The 18,118-nt window shown below is 43.8% G+C and overlaps 3 protein-coding genes across 4 annotated transcripts in view; 1 reads left to right on the top strand and 2 right to left on the bottom strand.

The window, feature by feature from the left end:
* Positions 1-229: 229 nt before the first annotated feature.
* NPM2 (nucleophosmin/nucleoplasmin 2) lies at positions 230-5,403 on the bottom strand. The gene is made up of 10 exons (XM_043980850.1): positions 5,274-5,403; positions 4,617-4,700; positions 4,251-4,336; positions 3,920-4,045; positions 3,274-3,367; positions 1,768-1,985; positions 989-1,014; positions 790-820; positions 632-700; positions 230-442 (listed from the first exon to the last, which is right to left on the bottom strand). The coding sequence occupies exons 2-9, from the start codon at positions 4,669-4,671 to the stop codon at positions 653-655; spliced, it is 684 nt and encodes a 227-aa protein (XP_043836785.1). The 5' UTR covers positions 4,672-4,700; positions 5,274-5,403; the 3' UTR covers positions 230-442; positions 632-652.
* Positions 5,404-10,336: 4,933 nt separating this feature from the next.
* Positions 10,337-15,880, top strand: PBDC1 (polysaccharide biosynthesis domain containing 1). 2 transcript variants are annotated; one of them, XM_043981432.1, is made up of 6 exons: positions 10,365-10,691; positions 10,769-10,834; positions 13,230-13,289; positions 13,755-13,895; positions 14,849-14,960; positions 15,139-15,880. In XM_043981432.1, exons 1-6 carry the CDS (start codon positions 10,653-10,655, stop codon positions 15,258-15,260), a joined length of 540 nt encoding a protein of 179 aa, XP_043837367.1. In that variant the 5' UTR covers positions 10,365-10,652; the 3' UTR covers positions 15,261-15,880. The 2 variants fall into 2 exon arrangements, with proteins under 2 accessions (XP_043837368.1, XP_043837367.1); XM_043981433.1 differs by lacking the exon at positions 13,230-13,289 and having other exon boundaries at positions 10,337-10,691.
* XPO7 (exportin 7) overlaps positions 15,867-18,118 on the bottom strand; it is a 38,590-nt gene continuing 36,338 nt past the window's right edge. The window contains exons 27-28 of the mRNA XM_043981428.1: positions 17,878-18,005; positions 15,867-17,534 (exon numbers count right to left, since the gene is read on the bottom strand). Coding sequence (XP_043837363.1) covers positions 17,441-17,534; positions 17,878-18,005 — 222 coding nt within the window. The 3' untranslated portion in view covers positions 15,867-17,440. The remainder of the gene's footprint in view (positions 17,535-17,877; positions 18,006-18,118) is intronic.

Genomic DNA, 18,118 nt, shown 5'->3' with positions numbered 1-18,118 from the left:
GGGGCGGGGAAGAGTTTATGAAACTAGCCTCCCCCCCCCCCCCCCCGCCAAAAAAAACTCAAACCCAACCATCTCCTCTACGTGAGGACTTCCAGAGGAAAGGGAGGAAAGTTTGGGGAAATGGAGATCGGTAAGGACTAGGTGTCGGCTCCTGCGACTGCTCCGCTTCCACCAGAGGTAGCTTCAAGTTGAAGAAAAGTGGTCACGCGGTGTTTGTTGCTGAGAATTTGGAGCAGAGCTGGGCCAGTGAGAGTCATTTCGGCAGCACAGACCCGCCCTCTACTGGACGTACATGTCAACTGCATGCAGTTGTAGGCAGGACTGGGGAAGGGGTGTGACTAGCCAGGTTGAGGGGATGTAGCCCAAGAAGCCAGAGTTCCGGAGGAGAAAAAAAACCAAACTTTTCTTCGTGTTATGTTCCCGGTTCCCGTTCTCCTTCATCCTGTAAAAAAACCAAGGAGAACCCGTCGGAGAGAGGGGCTTCTGGCAGCATTAGCCCCACTCCTACCCCCACCACACCTTAGACACCAGAAGGGGCAGGGAAGGGAACAGGGGCATTCCATTTTTTTTTTTATTCTTCCAAACTTCTTCCTTGGGGATAGAACCTGTTGGTACTTTATGCCTCACTCACCTCGAGTCCCTCTGTTCTAGATCATCTTGATTTTCCGAATGCCATCCTTGCCATCTTGCTTTTTGCCTGCTGGGGAAAAAAGGGCTTTGTGTTCCCCACCTCAAGTCACTGGACCCCACCTTCATATAACTCCTGCCATCTTCTCCTTTGGCTCTTACCTTCATTTCAGGGCTTCTCGGGGATGGGACTCTAAGAAGAGAAAAAGGGGTCTCATACTGGGACCTCTTGGCACCAGGCTAGAGAAGTGCTGAACTGTGGGCATTTGGAGGGGGGGGGAAGGGAGGAGAAGGAAGAGGGGAAGAAGTCAGAGAGAACACTCCCACCTAGACTAACACCTCTCCGTTGCCTCTGACTCACCTCTGCTCTTCCTCCAGCTTCTTTTTCTGCAGTTAAAGAAAACAGCAGTAGCCAGGATGGACTCTAAGATCTCTAGAAAAGACCCCTCTCAAACAATGGACTAGATCCTCTTTTCCTTCCATTTCTGGGTATCTGTTGGCAGCACCTCATTCTCCAGGGTCCCAATGAGCAGGGCTTATAGAATGGAGGGCCAAAAAGGGCTTTAGATGCTACTGAAGCTAACCCTTTCATTTTACAGACGAGGAAGCAGAGGCTCTGAGAGGGTATGCCTCAGGTCCCACAGCTGGTCAAAGGTGGTATTGGAACTTTGGTCTTTCTGACCCCCCCCCCAGTCCAATAACTCTACCCACCACATGATGAGGCCTTTAGATGGAAAGACATTCAAAGCATAATGGCATCTTCTAGTTCTAGTTACATTTTTTACAGATTTGTTCAGTGCCACACAGGTGGCAAAGAGAAGATCCAACGATTGACCTTTGCCTCTAAATCCACCCTCTCTTATCAAGAGAGACCATTGGCTCCATCGGCTTTACATGTACTTAAGGTAGAACCAAGGTGATGAGCCCCTGCCCTTATTCTTTTTTTTTTTTTGGTGGGGCAATGAGGGTTAAGTGACTCCCCCAGGGTCACACAGCTAATAAGTGTCAAGTATCTGAGGTCAAATTTGAACTCAGGTCCTCCCGACTCCAGAGTTGGTGCTTCATCCACTGCGCCACCTAGCTGCCCTGTGCCCTTATAAGCCCCCTACCCCAGACACCACCCAGGAACTCTATTTTCACCTTTGCAACACCAGCCTGACTGCAGGAGGCCAATCGCTTGGCTGGCTTAGGTGGAGAAATCTCAGTTGATGTGTCATGAGAATCGTCTTCATCATCGTCCTCGTCATCATCACTGTCATTGTCATCATCATCATCATCATCATCTTCTTCTTCCTCCTCCTCCTCTTCTGTGCCCTCCTCCTTCCCCTCTACTTCCTTACTGGATGGCTCTAAAGTCACTGCAGGAATGGAAACAAGCACCAGCATTCCCTAAACCCTTTCTTCTTACTCAGTGCTAAAAACCAATCAATTAGCATGGAAAGACTTGAGTGAACTGATGCAGAACCAAGAAAATAGCATCTTCAGTGACCACCACAACAGAAATGGGAGGCCAATGCCACAAAAACAATTGAAAAGGAGTATTATAAAATTACAAAGAACAGTGTTGGTCTCAAAGAAGAAACGTGAAAAGATGCTTCTCCACACCTTTGCTGCTGTGTGTATGTGTGTAGGCAAGGGGGTTGTCTAGAGGTGGGGAATATTGAATATATCGTGAGGGACTTTTTGATGTACCGATGGGTTTTGCTAATTCCTGCCCTTCCCCCCTCCCTACACCTTCCTCCTTTTCACGTTTATTATGTGGGATGGCTTTTTGAGAGGAGGGAAGGGATAGATACATGGGGAGATTTTGTAAAAGCAAAGAAGAAAAAGAAATCAACTAACACAATGTTTATGGAGCACCTGTATGTGTGGCACTGTGCTAGGTGCCGAGGAAGGCCGAAGGATCAGTAAAACTTTGAGGGGAGGCGGGGTAGCTAGGTGGCAAAATGGATAAAGCATCTGCCCTAGACTCAGGAGGGCTCAAGTTCAAATCCAGCCTCACACTTGACACTATCTGTGTGACTCTGGGCAAGTCACTTAACCCTCATTGCCCCACAAAAACAAAACAAAACTTTGAGGGAGGGACTAAGCTAAGAGGGCACAAATGAAGGCATCTTCCCCTACTCTTTAGGACAGTGCTCTCTATACATGCTAAGTGCTTGATAAATAGATGTTGAAAGGGAATACACATACGTGAAATGGTAATAAATAAAAAGCAATGTGTACCAAGTACCACAGGACTTGATATGAGCTGGGGAAGTCATGGGAAGATTCCTGGAGGAAGTGTGTGTGTGTGTGTGTGTGTGTGTGTGTGTGTGTGTGTGTGTATGTATGTATACACACACTTCTGTATATGTTGGGTATATGGGAAGATAGGGGAAGACTTTAGGAAAATTCAAAGAGAAGGGCTTTTCAGGAGGGAGAAAGAACAAGAAAGATTTTTTTTTAAGGTAGGACTAAAACTATGATGGGGAAGTTGGGGCTCAGGATCAATTTAGAGTTAAAGTTGAAAAGGCAGTTTGGAACCAGATTGGAGAGAGCTTTGAATCCTAGGACAAAGTTTCTAGGACAATGGGGGAAAACCCATTGCCATGAACTATTATGTACCTAAGCATTGCAACCTCATACTCTACCCCTCTGACTTACCAGTAAGATCACTGCCACTGATGTAGACTGGCCCAGTGCCACAACGAAGGTGGAAAGTGATGGGGGGACTGAGCTCCATTCCTGAAATATTGGCCTGAAAAAGGAAGCAATTTGGAAGCAGAATCTCTCAGGTTTCCTCCCCCTATTGAACTACCCCCTAAGCTCCTGGTTTTACTAAGAAAAAACTTTGGAGAAAAGCAGATGAAGTTGGTTAGTCTTAAAATGCAGGGCATCCCCAAACTTACTGCAATTGTTCAGCTCAACTAACTTATTCTGTTATTTAAGCTTGAACTATTACTGAATAGCTGTTAAACCTTTAAGCTGCACTAAGATGACCCTGTATTGGTACTGGAAGGGAAGTCAGGAGTCATCATCACAGTTCTTTCTTCCCCTCTTTTCCTTTGCCCCCTTCAGCTTCTCTACTTCCTCAACTACCCAGTGTCCCTCTTATTTCCCATACTGATGTTTAGCTACATTAAGGTAGGAACAATTAAAAGTGTTACCCCCACAGAAGCCTTGCATTTTAAAGAGAGTGGCAATATTTGACCTAAAGGTATGAATCTCTAAGGGTGGAATTTTGGAGAAAGAAACTTGTCTCAGTCCCTACTCATCTCACCCACAGTTGATGGGTCAGGGGGTGGCTTACCATGGGCAGGACAGAGGGCTTCAATGTGGCAATGGGAAATCCTGATTTCTCTTCGCCATGCTCATTAGGGGGTGGAACGACCTCTACTATGTTCACATCATCATTGATCTTCTCTCCTAGGCACATCTGCAAGGAGGTGTGGGAGCAGGCTCAAGCTTCCTCCTTGCTACTGCCCATTGCCCTGGGCATCTGCCTAAATGGGCCTTGGCACTTTTCTTTCCTATTCAGGATTCCTCTCCATTCTTCCCTCTCCCCCCTCTTGTGTAGGATAAGGGAAACCTTCACCTCTCACTTCTAGTCAGACTTGGTGGTCTGCTGAAGGCTCACTCACCAAATGTAGCACCAACTTGTGGCGACATTTCTCATCTTCCAAGGGGTCAAAGGTGTATGAGCGATTATCCCAGTTCAACTCACAGCCTAAAGGATGGAAACAAGAAAAGACTGTGGAAGGGCGGCTATAAAGAACACTTTCCCCTTTTTTCTGCCTTGGGCCATACCCTTTTCTCTACCATTTGGGTCAGCTCTAACTTTCAACAATTCTCGCCACAGAGGGCTTTCTATTCCCAGTGCTGAGAACAGAGGAGAGATGAGAGAAATCCCGAGAGGAAGGGAAGAAGATGAGTTCTCTTTATCCCCAAGGCTGGGAATACCACCCAAACCCACGACTCATCCAGGAGTAGAATCACACCCTACTTACCCCAGAACAGGGCCGAGGACTTTTCAGCCTTGCTGCTTACACTGGTTAGAGGCATGATGCTTGGGGAGGGAGTGTTAAGGACACCTGAGGTTGTGAGAAGAAGAGGAAGACAGGTAAGGGCTGCCCTGACAACCCTAGCCCACAGGGGTCTTTGCAGGTTTCTGAACTCCAGCTGTTGTAGCCTCTGTCTATCTCCCTCCCTCAACCTACCATCCACCTTGCTTTGTCATGTAACCATTTGTTAGGGGTGGAGACCTTCTCTCCTCAGATAAACTAAGTTCTCCCTGAATTTCTTTTGTTTTCTTTTGTATTCCTTGAAAGACCTAAGGTATGGAGTACACAGCAGGAATCACTAAAGGCATAATGGAGAAAGAAAAGCAGAAAAGCAGGAAGACAATTTTAATCCTGAACTATGGAGTTTCAATGTTTAATGTTTTTAATGTTACTTTCCTCTCTAAGGAACCATTATCCCAATCTATTGGGGCTTTACGAAACTTGCAAGTAAAAAGAAGCCAGGGATCAAGAAGTAGCTTTAGCTCCCAATTGCCTTACCTTATGTCCGCAGTGCCAGTCTTCTTCTCCCCTGAACCCTGAATCATTCCATCCTGCCCAGTGTTTCTGCCACTGCTCCTTCAGCTAAGCTGCCTCTATACTCACCTCTACTTCCTTCCCCCTTTATCCTGAGACAGAGCTGCCACACAGGTGGTTCTTATGAAGTTCATTGGGTCCAATCAGCCTACTGCTTGCAGGTCTTAAAGTAGAAGAGACTCTTTTCCATATACCACTCTTTTCTTTTCCTAGTCAATCCTTAAGTATTTGTGGAAGATTTAGGTTCTGTCTAGTCCTGTGCTAGGGAAGGAGGAAGAAAGATGAAAATGATAAGTCCTTGGGGACAGTCTTATCTCAGAAATAAGACTGGCACACATTCAGCAAATACTTATTCAGTATCTTAGCATTTTATGTTTCTATCCCTAGCCTTCACTATAGTGCCTGCTTAGTTGTAGAAAAAAATAAAACCTGATACCATATACCAAAATAATTGCAAAAAAGATACAGAACCTGGATATAAAAGGTCACATCATTAAAAACACAAAAACAAAAACAAACTAGACGGGGGCAGCTAGATGGTGCAGTGGATAGAGCACCAGCCCTGGATTCAGGAGGACCTGAGTCCAAATCTGGCCTCAGACCCATGACACTTACTAGCTGTAACCCCAATTGCCCCCCCCCCCACACACACACACGAAAGAAAAGAAAAAGAAAAAACTAGACCAAGGAAGGAGATAACTTTTGTAACTATGGTTAGGGGAAAAATCTCATGACCAAATTAAGGATAGGGAGGATCACAGAAAATAAATTGGACAATTTTGATTTTATTAAACTGAGAAGCCTTTTGCACAAACAAAATCAATGCAGTTAAAATTAGAAGGGAAATAGTGCATTGGGGAAATTTTTTGCTGCAAATTTCTCTGATAAAATTCTGATATCTAAGATATATAAAAAATTACATAGTGGAATGGGAGCTGTTGCTCAATAGATAAACAGTTAAAGGGAGTTCTTAAAAGAAAAGATTCAAACTATGAAAGCCATATAAAATGCTCCAAATCATTAATAACAAGAGAAATATAATTTTAAACAACTTCTAGGTTTAACTTCACATTCATCAGATTGACACAGGAATTTCAGAGCTCAAGATCTTGTAGATAGAGTAGCTTCAAGGGATGGTGAGGTCTAAGTGGATAAATGGTTAATTAGACCCCTATTTTATTCCAATCAGTATTAATGGGTTTAATATGATTCTATATGATAGTGATGCATTCTGAAAATTAGGCTCCAGAGCTGTGAACTGAAGCTGTAAATTCACTTGCTTAATCATAGGAAGGTAACTACTTTTGCCTTGTTACGGTGACCAAGCTCAGCCCCCCCCCCAACACAAACCAAACTAAACCAAAACAAAAAAAAGTCCCCCAACTATTTTTGTTGCCCCTCTGTCCCTTTACATCCCTCTCTTGCCCAACATGGGGAGACGGCCATAAGCATTTGGCCAATAAGTGTTCCTGTTTGCTGGCCTGTGGCTTGCCTTTCTATCAGCTCATGGGCCCACATAGATGTTTTGACATCTGTTTATCAGCTCAGTAGGACCTCCTGAAAGGTCAAGCTATGTCTGTCAAGGTCTGCTCATCAGCTTGTTTGTCAACTGGTGGAATTCTGTATTTTGTGTAGACCTTCCTGGTGGGTCAAGGACAAGATCTATCAACCAGTGAGGCTCTGCATTTTATAAAGCCTCTTCTGTATCATCTGGATATCAGACATTATAAAACTAAGGCTCTGGAGGAAGGGGACATCTCAAGATCTGAGGACCACTTCATTAGAAGGGGTCATGAACTCTCTAATAAAGTGCTATTGGCTGGAGCTCTGCCTCAGTTTCTTTCATTCTAGGTTGGACAATTTTGTACCTCCACATCAAGTAGTTGAAGTAGAGTAGACAACAAAGGTCATAGGAATCAAGAAAGTTAAGGGTCTTGTTGTTAGAAGGGTCATCTAGGTACTGAGGATGATGGCAAAGGGTAGTACTGAGAGGAGGTGAGCCAAGTACCATTAGCATTGAGAAAGGTGGGAGAGCATCTTTGAGGTCAAAAGTAAGGTTAAATAATACTTCAATAAGTCCAAGATGTCATCAATATAGACACTCTTTGCAACAGTGCAAATGAGAACCTCTCTGTACTTCTGTCTATGTTTGCTCATAAATACTCTGTAAAGAATCCACTCAGTGCACCAGGGACCTTCCTGTATGTCTTTTTTTTTTTTTTTGTGGGGCTATGGGGGTTAAGTGACTTGCCCAGGGTCACACAGCTAGTAAGTGTCAAGTGTCTGAGGTTGGATTTGAACTCAGGTACTCGTGAATCCAGGGCTTGTGCTTTATCCACTGCGCCACCTAACTGCCCCCCCCCCATGTCTTTTAATGTTATATGGTGATGATGTAATAATTCCTTTGTCATCATTTATTCTCGTTAATTCGATGGTTCTATTATTTCTTTTCTCCTAATTTGTGGTTTCTGGGGGAATTTCCATCCCAGGGCACTTCCTGGGGTATTTAACCTTATAATCAATCAATCAATCAATCAATCGATCAACATTTAAAAGTATTTTCTATGTACCAAGTACTGTGCTAAGCTCACTTTTGTAGATAATTCACAAGGCAAAGTCTGTGTTTTTCTATAGGGGAGTTTAAAAAAGAGTTGTTTTCAAATTGGAGCCAATCACCCTCTTCCAGGTATCAAATATGTCCATCTGGTTCTTGGAGTCAGGAGGTCAGTGAATATTGGCCTGCAATCCTTAATGCGGTGGGTGTGCATGGGAACTGGAATCTCTATTGGCTACCTAGTGCTATACTAAACCAGCTGAGGTCCTAATTTCAAATTTAGCTGATGAGGAAACTCCTCTCTACTAGGGATATATGGACTCTGACCTGAATAATGAAGTCCTTTTCCTAAAGGGCTGGAATGTTAAATAAGGATCAGTTTAACTAACATCTGATGATGCTCCACCATTAGTTCTTTAAAGAAAAAAATTAAAACTATAAAAGCCATGTGAAAAATGCTCCAAATCTAACTAATGACAAGAGAAAACAACTTCTAGGTTTCACATCAGACTCATCAGATTGACAGAGGAATTTCAGAGTTTGAGATCTTGGAGATGGAGTAGTTTCAAGTAATGGTGAGGAAACCCAGAAGTCAGGAAGCTAAGGCTCTTGTGATTGTTCATTTTAAAACCCTGAGGGAAAAGATCAGTGGGGAGACAACCTATGGAGCAAAGGGCTAAGGATTATCAGAGAAATCTAAGTATAGGTCTTGGAAGAGTTGTAATAACAGCTCACATTTATATGACACATTATCATTTAAAAACTGTCCTCACAGAAACCTGATGAAGTACTACCATTTTACAAATGAGACAGACAGGTTACACTATTTAGTTATATTTACAGGTCATAGAGTTAATGTTGGGTTTCCTGAGATCCAATTGCACTCTTTGCACTACAGATTGAAGCACACTTTTTTCACTTTTTTTCTTTTGCAATATGTCCAATATGGAATATATTTTTGCATGATTTTGCATGTATAATTGCTATCATATTGCTTGCCTTCTCAAGGAGTGGGGGAAGGGTAGGAGGGAAGAAGATGTCATGGGGAAATCAGTGGTGGGGAGTCCTTAGCTATTCCTCCTTAAAGAATTACATCCTCAGGGGCAGCTAGGTGGCGCAGTGGATAGAGCACTGGCTCTGGAGTCAGGAGTACCTGAGTTCAAATCCGGCCTCAGACACATAACACTTACTAGCTGTGTGACCCTGGGCAAGTCACTTGACCCCAATTGCCTCACTTAAAAAAAAAACTGTAAAAAAAAAAAAAGAATTACATCCTCTTGCACACAAATCCAATTAGAATAAAATAATCTTTTATTTAGGCACTAGAGAAAGGAGACCAAGAGAGAAGTCAAGGAATTCTCTTGAGGGGAAGAGTTTCAGAGACATGATTCTCTGAGATACCTATCTTCTCGAACAGGAAAAAGGCCAAAGCTTTTATGGATAGTAGATGGGGTGATTGCCTAAGAGTGGAATGTCCTTTATTGGGGGTGGGTTGGGAGAAGATGAGTGAGGGGTAGTTGTTTTGATTTCTGGAGTTATCCCTGTCCCTTGGCACCTACCAGGCAGCAGCCACACCTAATGGGCTTATCTCCCTTATTTCCCAAAGTGTGAAAGATTGAAAGATTCCTTGCAGTCACTAGCCTTTATATATCTCTTGTAATATGTGGTAAGTTTTGCTCCGTGATTTTTGCTTTTTGTTATTGATCTCATGTTCCCTGCCCTTAAATACCTTTAATTCTAAAGTCTGTCCTGCGCAGGTTGGAAGCCTGAGAAATGGTGGCATTGTCTCTTTGGAGAAGGCCAATCAAGACCGGCGGCACCATTTAAATTCTTAGCTATGTTTTATTTAACCCTCCGAAATGTTAACGTGATTTTTTTTCTTCTAAATCCTTGACCGTCACTGACTATGTAGCTATGTGACAGAGGCAAGCTACCAGACCTCTCTGGTACCCCTGTTTCCCCCTCTGTAATACAGGGGGAGTAATATTTGCTGTAGGAGCTCCTAGATTTGGGAGAAAACCCCCAACAACGAAAGGTGTGTGGGGGCTTTGAAAGCTATAAACAAAACCATATCGCTTATTTTGCCCTCTTAAGTATGCGAACGAAAAGCACTCGCTGTGTGTCCAAACACTGGGCTAAGTCTGGGGGTACAAAGTCTGCCCACGAAGAGCTTACATTCTAATTGGGGAAAACGACTTGCAGGTGAGGAGTAGCAGAAGGAGGCCGACTGATTCAAGGAGAGGGCTCGGGGAAGTAGGAGGTTGACCCACCCCACCCAGGAACAAAAGCAGCTTAAGTTCCAAACATGGTTCCCGGCTTCAGAACTAAAATGTGTACGGAGGGGAAGAAAGTGTATTGCAGCCTGGAACCGGTTAGGAGGTTGCACACGTGGCTGGAGAGAAGGAAGAGATACGCAGCCAAACTGGGATGCAGTCTCCGACTAGGAGAAATACTTCCCGGGCACTGAGGTAAGGTCTTAAGAAGGATTACCCCAGCCAATAAGCAGGCGGGACGACTACTTTGCCTCAGTCGTGCTTCGGAAGTACTCTAGATTTTAGCCGTCACTAAAGGCTCGCCTACTCCAACCTCTACCGCCCCCTCCCGCCAAAGTCCACGCGCCGCCAGACGGCCTCGGCAAAGCGCCAGCGTCAAATGCAGAAAAAACGAGAGCCGAAGGGGAACGATGGTCTTCGTCGATTTTCTTCCCCATTTCGAGCTTTCACTCGTGTAGGGGCTGTTGACGCGTGCGCAGACGCAGGCGCACTGGCGGCCCAACCCGTTTTCTCTACCCTTTTCACACTTTCCCTTCGCAAGAGAGGATCTACTTCCGGTAGCTGCCCGGAACCGGCCTTTGCGAAGGGTGCTTGGGGGAGGGGCGCGTCTACTAGGCGGCTATGGCGGCGGGAAGTGGGGCTAGTTGTTTGGAGGCGCTGGTGAGTGCGGTCCCTCCGCGTGGGTCCCGGGGACGGTGGGATGGGACTGGGCCTTGACCTTTGTTCTCTCTCCGCAGGGCCCCGGGGAGCTGGTGTCGGCGGCTCACGCGCTCTCCCTGCCGGCCGAGGCCTATGGCAACGACGTGAGTACGAACCGGGCCCGTGGCGACTCGTGTCCGGCCACTGCGCCCCTCTGAGACTACCAGTTTCCCTTGAGCCCCAGGCCTATCCCACGTGCCCCGCACCCTGTCATCTCATACCCCGAGACAGCCGCGTTTGGCTTTTAAGTGGAGCCGCTCGGGGCCGGCCGCGGGGCCCCAACACGGCGTCCGCCGCGGAACCGCTTTACTCTGAGCGCCCTGGTCTTCTTCCTCCCAGCCCCCTGGCGTCCTTCTCCACCGCCCCTCCTCTAACACTGATGCTGAGGAAAAAGCCTGGCTAAGGCTAACCTCTCCGCGTACACTTTGACCCCATTCTCTTCCTCTAAAGCAGATTGCTCCCACAGTAGTCCCCCTTCCCACATTTTCAGCGACTCCACCAGTTTGTTCGCTTGATACCTGCAAACACTCCTTTTAACCCCAGTCCTTAAACTGTGGGGCGCATGAACGGGTTTCTTAGGAATATATACTTTGATAACTACTTAATGTTTGATTTACTTTGTAATCCTATGTGTTTTATTTCAGGCATTTAGAATATTCTGAAAAGGGGTCTGTTGGCTCCACCAGAGTGCCAAAAGGGTCTATGACATAAAAAGAGGCTAAGAGCCCTTGCTTTTGACCCCACTATTAGAGAGGCAGCAAGACGCAGTGAAACAGCACTGACGTTGCTGAAGTCCCACTTTTGACACTTGCTATATGTGACCGTAGGCAAGTTATAACTTTCCTAGACCTCAGTTTTCTCATCTGTAAAATGAGGGTGTTGTATTAGCTGGTCTCTGAGGTTCTTTTCGGATCCAGATCTGTGATCCTGTGACCTCTGAACATTTCAAACTGGATATTCCTTAGGCATCTCAAATTTGGTATATTTCCCTTTTGTATTCCCTTATTTGTTGGGGGTAGCACCACCTTCTCAATCATCAAGGTTGGAAAACAGTGCCATCCTGACTCATTTATCCCTCCTCTCCAATCAATTGCCAAATCTTCACATTTCCATTTCCAAAGCATCCTCACATCTGACCCCCCCTCTTCACTCAGGTAGCTATTCCTCTGGCCTGGACTATTCTAATAGCCTCCTAATAAGTGGTCTCTTGCCCCAAGTTTTTCCTTAGTCCAAATCATCTTTCATAAAGCTGCCAAAGAAATTTTGCTTAAGTGCAGGTCTGACCATGTCGTTCCCCTTGTCAGTAAACTATTGGTTCCCTATCACTTCTGGAGTAGAATATACATTTTTGGGCATTAACAGCTCTTCACAACAAAATGACAACATCCTACCTTTCCAGCAATATTATACATTACACATACACACACACACACACACACACACACACACACACACACACACACTCAGAGTACAGCCAATTTCTCTCTTCCTGTCCCATAAAGGGCACTCCCATCTCTGTGCCTTTGCATGGGTTATCCTTCATGCTTGGAATGCATCCTTCCTCTTTTCCACATTTTAGAATCCCTACCTAGCATCTTTCAAGGCTCAGCTCAAGTACTAACTTCTACAAGATTGCTTTCCTGATCTTCCTGGCTGCTACTGCCTTGCCCACTCTCATCTGCTGTCTAGAGGGTAGGGTCTCTTTCCCTATTTTCTTTGTACAACCAGCATCTAGCAGTGTCTAGCTTGGTATAGGTAGGTGTTTAATAAGTGACTTATTGATTAGGGTAAAGAAACATCCAAGCTAAGGTGGAGAATCTAATCACGTTGGCCACAGAACTCAAGTAATCCACCAGCTTCACCTTCCCTGTTCCCTGTTCCAAGTGTTCCCTGTGTGCACTACCATGCCTAGTTCTGTCCTCTTTAACTTGAGGACCAAGTGCATCAGTTGATAAAGAATTTTTTCATTTTACTGCCTCGGTTTTCACAATGCTTTGTATATAGTAGGCACTTAATGGAATATGATCCATGAATACAAAAAGCGCTTAAAAATACATGTTTGTACTGTATGTTGTAATTGATAATCCTGTGAATTTAGTAGCACATATTAAGTTCATTTTACAGTTGAAGAACCAAGTTACACAAGCAAATCAATCAAAGAAATTGAGCAAATAAGCCACCTGACTCCAATCTAATACTTTGTTGTTGTTGTTCTTAAGAGCTGGGTATGCGTGACTATTCCCTCTTTTCCAGTTGTTAGAGGAGTGTAATTGGTGAGATTCATGATGCATCTAGACTACTCGTTAACTTTTGACAACTGTAGTATCTAGAGGGATAACAGCTTGGTTGTCAGCACCTGTGTCCTCAGTGTATCAGTCGTCTTTGAATTCTTGTCAGATTTTTGCCCAGAATAGAGCAGGTGTCCCCTTTAAGCAGCCTGCTTTTTTTGTGCCAAGCCAGCAGCAATGCTGAGATGACTTGTCCTTTGTTGTGTTGCAGCCTAACATTGAGATGGTTTGGGCCATGAAGGCTATGCAGCATGCTGAAGTTTATTACAATGTGAGTCTTTTTATTTCAACTATCCAAATACAATTAATGCATGCCAAACATTTTACAGTACTTGACTCCTGGGAGGTTGAAGTGGTGTTTATCCTAGGGTTTAAAGAGGAATGCTTCACTTTGGCACGGGACAAGAACTCTTGTATTTCACTCGTTCTTTCTTAGGTTGGGTGACTAACAAAAGTTTTCTAATTCTTAGGAGATAGTGGTATAGTAGAATAAATTCTAGATTTGGGAAGAAAGGACTTGGGTTCAGATTCTACTTCTGCCCCTTGCTACTTGTAGGATCTTGGGCAAAGCACTTAGTTTCCTCTTACGTAAAAGGAAGGGCTTGGCCACAGTGTCCCTTTTCACTCCAGATCTATGATTGTACAGTGGAAATAGAGTAGACAACGGTCAAGGGGATTGCGCTGTCCTTTATAACAATGTTCTGTCTGAGAGGTCTCCTCCCCTGTTATTTGGCAGTTGATTTCTTCGGTTGACCCCCTGTTCCTAAGACTCACTAAAGTGGATGACCAGATCTATTCAGAGTTCCGGGATAACTTTGGGAAGCTCAAGATAGATGTGTTGGACCCAGAAGAGCTCAAATCGGAACCAGCTAAAGAAGTAAGGAGAGTCTTATCTAAGGACTGAACTAAAATTTTGGTTTATGGAAACAGAAAATTGAGAAATAGATAACATGTTAGAAGGGTTATAGGTATTCAGAGGCCGGTTATCTGGTTCATGTATCATATAGGTCTCTCACCTTCTGGCCATTTCTCTTGTTATTGGCATTTCTAGGGTAAATAGTTTACTCCAAACAAAGTATTTAAATAAAAAATTAAAATGGGGCATTTATTTTAGGTCTCTAGCTATCATGTTATCCCATAACTGTAGATTGTTGGAAATTGGCTGCGAGTCTAAAAATTTAACCTCTAACTTTAGAGGATTTTGACTTGTTTCCACTTAAATAAGGCATTATTGGCATTAACTATAATTATTACATAGTGATTATGAGCACCGTTTAAGTAATATGGATTGTGAGGGTCTAATGCCCAGCTTTTCTTTTTTGAGGCTGGATCTCCTCAGCCAAGCTGAAGTGTAGTTCACTGGTCTAACCCCTCCTGGTCTACATGGAAATTTTACCCTGCTGCACTGGGCTAGTTTGCCCCTCATAAGGCATTCTGGTGGCTCTATACTCCCAGGAACTCAACATATTGGTGCCCGATTTCGTGCAGACATTAAATGTGCTCAGCAGCTCAGAACTGCCAGACTCAAGCAATCTACCAGCTTCACCTTCCCCAGTAGCAAGTGTTTCCTGTGTGCACTACCATGCCTAGTTCTTTCAACTTTAGAACCAAGTGCATCAGTTGATAAAGAATTTTTTCATTTTACTGCCCTTTTTTTTTTTTTTTAAAAGCCACATGGGTAGAACACAGCTTCTGTTCTGCCAATAAACAGTAATTTCAACCCCCATTGTTAGCTGGTTCCCTTCTAGAGAGAGATTTGGTCCATGCAGGACCATGGTAGATGGGTATGTTTGATTTTTTCCCCCCCTGGTCTGGGTTTTGCTTCCACAGAAATGGAGACCATTTTGCATGAAGTTTGACGGTATTGTTGAAGACTTTAACTATGGCACACTGCTGCGGCTGGACTGTACTCAGGGGTATAGTGAAGAAAACACTATCTTTGGTGAGTATAGTGATGCTTTTAGTTTTCTCTGGATAGGATCTTGGTCTTATCTGAGGAATCTGATTATCAGAATTTCTACTAGGACATAAAACTTGTGGGTGAAACCTTTGAGTTGAGGGAGGAAGTTGTCTCATTTTGTCAGAAGGCGGTCTGAAACTTAACTCTCTTTCCTTTCCAGCTACAAGGATACAATTTTTTGCTATTGAAATAGCTCGGAACCGGGAAGGTTATAACAGAGCTGTTTACAACAGTGCTCAGCAGAATGGAGCAGCCAAGAATGACAGCACTGTGTCCAGGTAAAGACTGCAGCAGCTACCAGTTGTTCAGATCATGAAGCCTAATGTCCAAGAGAATTTGCAAGAACCTTTGTGGATTAAAGAAACACCATCATTTGGCACCTGCTCTATTTAGTTTCCTGATTGGACCATTGGAGGTGCCACAAAACTCTTCTCAGGGTGTGGTTGAAAAAAAGAGGCAGTGTTCAGAACTGTTCAAGGAGCAATCAATAAAAACAACTTTGATCTTCTAGTATGGATATAGGCCATACCTTAAGAAAATATACAAAAATGCAAGACATTTGTTGGGTATATTCAGGAACTGTTACAAAAAGGACATTCTTTATATTTTACTCTTCCTGGATCTTTCTCAGGAGTAAGCAATTCCTGAAATGTATGTGCTCTTTTAATTGCTCTAACTGTAGGGCAATTATACAACATCAATGTTTCTCTATCTCTTGTATATTTGTGGATTAACAGTTTATACTATTTCCTGTAATGTGTAGAAGCAGGTTTGGTTACAGTGGTAAAAGTACTGCTCTCCTGTTATCTACGGGCATTATACCAGTCATTATATGCTTTAATGTCCATACCATGGTTAGAACACTTAAAACAACTGGATGAGAATAAATTCAGTAGAAACCATTGAAGTTTATTGGCGGTCACAATGCTTACACTGTATGTAGCAAACACCCTTACAAGTCAACCGTCAATCTGACCACGCAAGAAAGGACCCAACACACAATCGCCAGAGGAAAGAACAAAACAAAAAACAAAAACACAAAACAAAAACAAAACAAAAAAACTAAAAGGGGTTGGGTAGGGTGGGCAAGGGAAGAGAAATGAAAATAAAACCTAATTGATGTATCCCTTGGGCAAGAGCTGAACTAGAGATGCACACAACTAGCAGCAACAATTGTGGGAAAGGTACAAGGCAAACAGCTTTCTCTATTTCTCTGTAGGTAATTTTTGTTTTTAATATTAAAAACATTTACTATGGTGGGTTTTTTTTTTTAAAAGGAAAAGATGTATTTTTTTTAAAGGGGCGGAAGGAGAAGGATGTTAAATATTTCATGCTAGGCAGACCTTGTTATTAAGAACCCCCTCCATTGTGGTAACTTTCTCCAGCTCATACATTCATGAGTGCAGGGTATATATAGATATATATAAATATCCACACACATACATTCACACAGTCATCTATACACACACACACACACACACACACACACGCGCGCGCACGCACACACACACTCTGCCTCAAGGGCTGGGGAAGACTAAAAGTTATTGGCCACAGGAACTTGGCCAGAAGTCGCCATGTTCAGCCCCAGGGGCAATAAGCTTTTATTTCAGCTCCTGTGTCTCCATACTTGAGACCCAAGAAATCATTTAACATACGGTTACAAATCACACTGCCTTAGTAGATCAAGAGGCCTCTGTCCAAGGAAATGGGAGAAGGGAACAAGATCAAACACTTTAGCTGGAGTATCTGTCAGTGGCCAGGGGGACTCAAGGACATGGTAAAGGAAGGATGGTACTTGGTTGGACATGGCTTAGAGTTCCTAATAACAAGGGTTAAGACAGTAACAGGAAATGGTAATTTCAGGGAGAAGTGAAGGGACGGACAATAAGAAAAAATATACATTTGGAATTACTTTTTTTGCCTCTCTCTACACTTGTCACTAAATATATCTCTGCACTTTCACACACCCTCATCCAGTAAAGCTTCAGGCCACCAGAATACACATTTTTGTCACTCGCATACACAACCCCTCACTTCAGCATTGGTGCACTAGACTCTGTAAAAATTTTTCAATCACACTTTTTTTTTTAAACTTGAGTCAATATAAACCTTGTTCAAAATGTTATGAAAAAATGTACATGTTTATACAAGGCAGGTTGTGTCAGGACGCTGGGGTTCTTCCCCTCCACCAGGAAGAGGGGGCTGGATTCTCATACCTTCCTGCTTACTATCCCCACTTTCCCCAACCCCACCCCACCTCCCAGGAACCAAGCAGTGCCCTGCCCCCTGGTGAGCACAGTCTCACACCCCTCTTCCCTGGGAAAACAGCCAAACTGACCTTTGTAATCCCCCCCCAGAGGGAGGAGCAAGGGTCAGCCATACCCTCTCCCCCTCAGAATTGTTCAACCCTCTGGGCCAGACCAAAGGGACACTGCTCTGTACAGGTGGAATCTCGTAAGGTGTCAGCTCATCATATCATTGCTATTCACGCCATAGGTGGAATTTTTCATGGAGTCATTGACTTCCCGACGAAATGCTGACAAGTTCTGGGTGAACCTGCAAAGGAAAATGACATGAGTTATAAGAGGGAGCTGAGTTAAATGCCTATGGGCCACTTTAGTTAGTTGGAGCTCAAAGGGACTAGGTTAACAGAACTAAGAGAAGCACAGACTTCCAGAGATATTCCCATAATACTTTGATGCTTCCAGTTAGCCAGCATTGAAGATAAGGAAAATGGGTTAGTTGAGATTTGGACTTCTATTTAATATAATGCTACCTATAATATCAGCACCAAAAAGCATCATTTATAATATTTTTTGAGTAGGGAAAGGCTCTTATAAGGGAGGTAAATCCTGTAACTGTGTTGCCACAGTAGAAAATGCTATCACTACACACTCACCTATCTCTGTTTTTTGTCAGAAGATTTCGTTCAATGCCTTCCATCAGATTCTCAAAACACAGGTGCATTGCCTGCTGTTTTTCAGGGGGCTGGCTGTTCACTATACTGTTCCTCAAATCTGAGAAATACTGTTAGGTGGGTAAGACAAGATAAGGGAGACAAAAGACAGTTTAGGCTTTATGTGCCATCGCAAACTTCTCATATAACCTCTAAATATATACTGTATAAAATACTGCTACAT

The sequence above is a fragment of the Dromiciops gliroides genome, chromosome 2, assembly GCF_019393635.1.
Source record: "Dromiciops gliroides isolate mDroGli1 chromosome 2, mDroGli1.pri, whole genome shotgun sequence".
Lineage (NCBI taxonomy): Eukaryota > Metazoa > Chordata > Mammalia > Microbiotheria > Microbiotheriidae > Dromiciops > Dromiciops gliroides.
Note: the sequence above shows the minus strand (reverse complement) of the source record. Positions and strands in the feature narration are given on the sequence as shown.

Excerpts from the sequence above, each read along its gene's own strand:
- PBDC1 (XM_043981432.1), top strand. The coding sequence starts at position 10,653 with ATGGCGGCGGGAAGTGGGGCTAGTTGTTTGGAGGCGCTG. Across the intron at positions 10,835-13,229 it reads CCGAGGCCTATGGCAACGAC|CCTAACATTGAGATGGTTTG; the intron begins GTGAGTACGAAC and ends GTTGTGTTGCAG. Across the intron at positions 14,961-15,138 it reads TGAAGAAAACACTATCTTTG|CTACAAGGATACAATTTTTT; the intron begins GTGAGTATAGTG and ends TTTCCTTTCCAG.
- NPM2 (XM_043980850.1), bottom strand. The coding sequence starts at position 4,671 with ATGCCTCTAACCAGTGTAAGCAGCAAGGCTGAAAAGTCCTCGGCCCTG. Across the intron at positions 4,337-4,616 it reads GTCCTCGGCCCTGTTCTGGG|GCTGTGAGTTGAACTGGGAT; the intron begins GTAAGTAGGGTG and ends TCCATCCTTTAG. Across the intron at positions 4,046-4,250 it reads ACAAGTTGGTGCTACATTTG|ATGTGCCTAGGAGAGAAGAT; the intron begins GTGAGTGAGCCT and ends ACCTCCTTGCAG.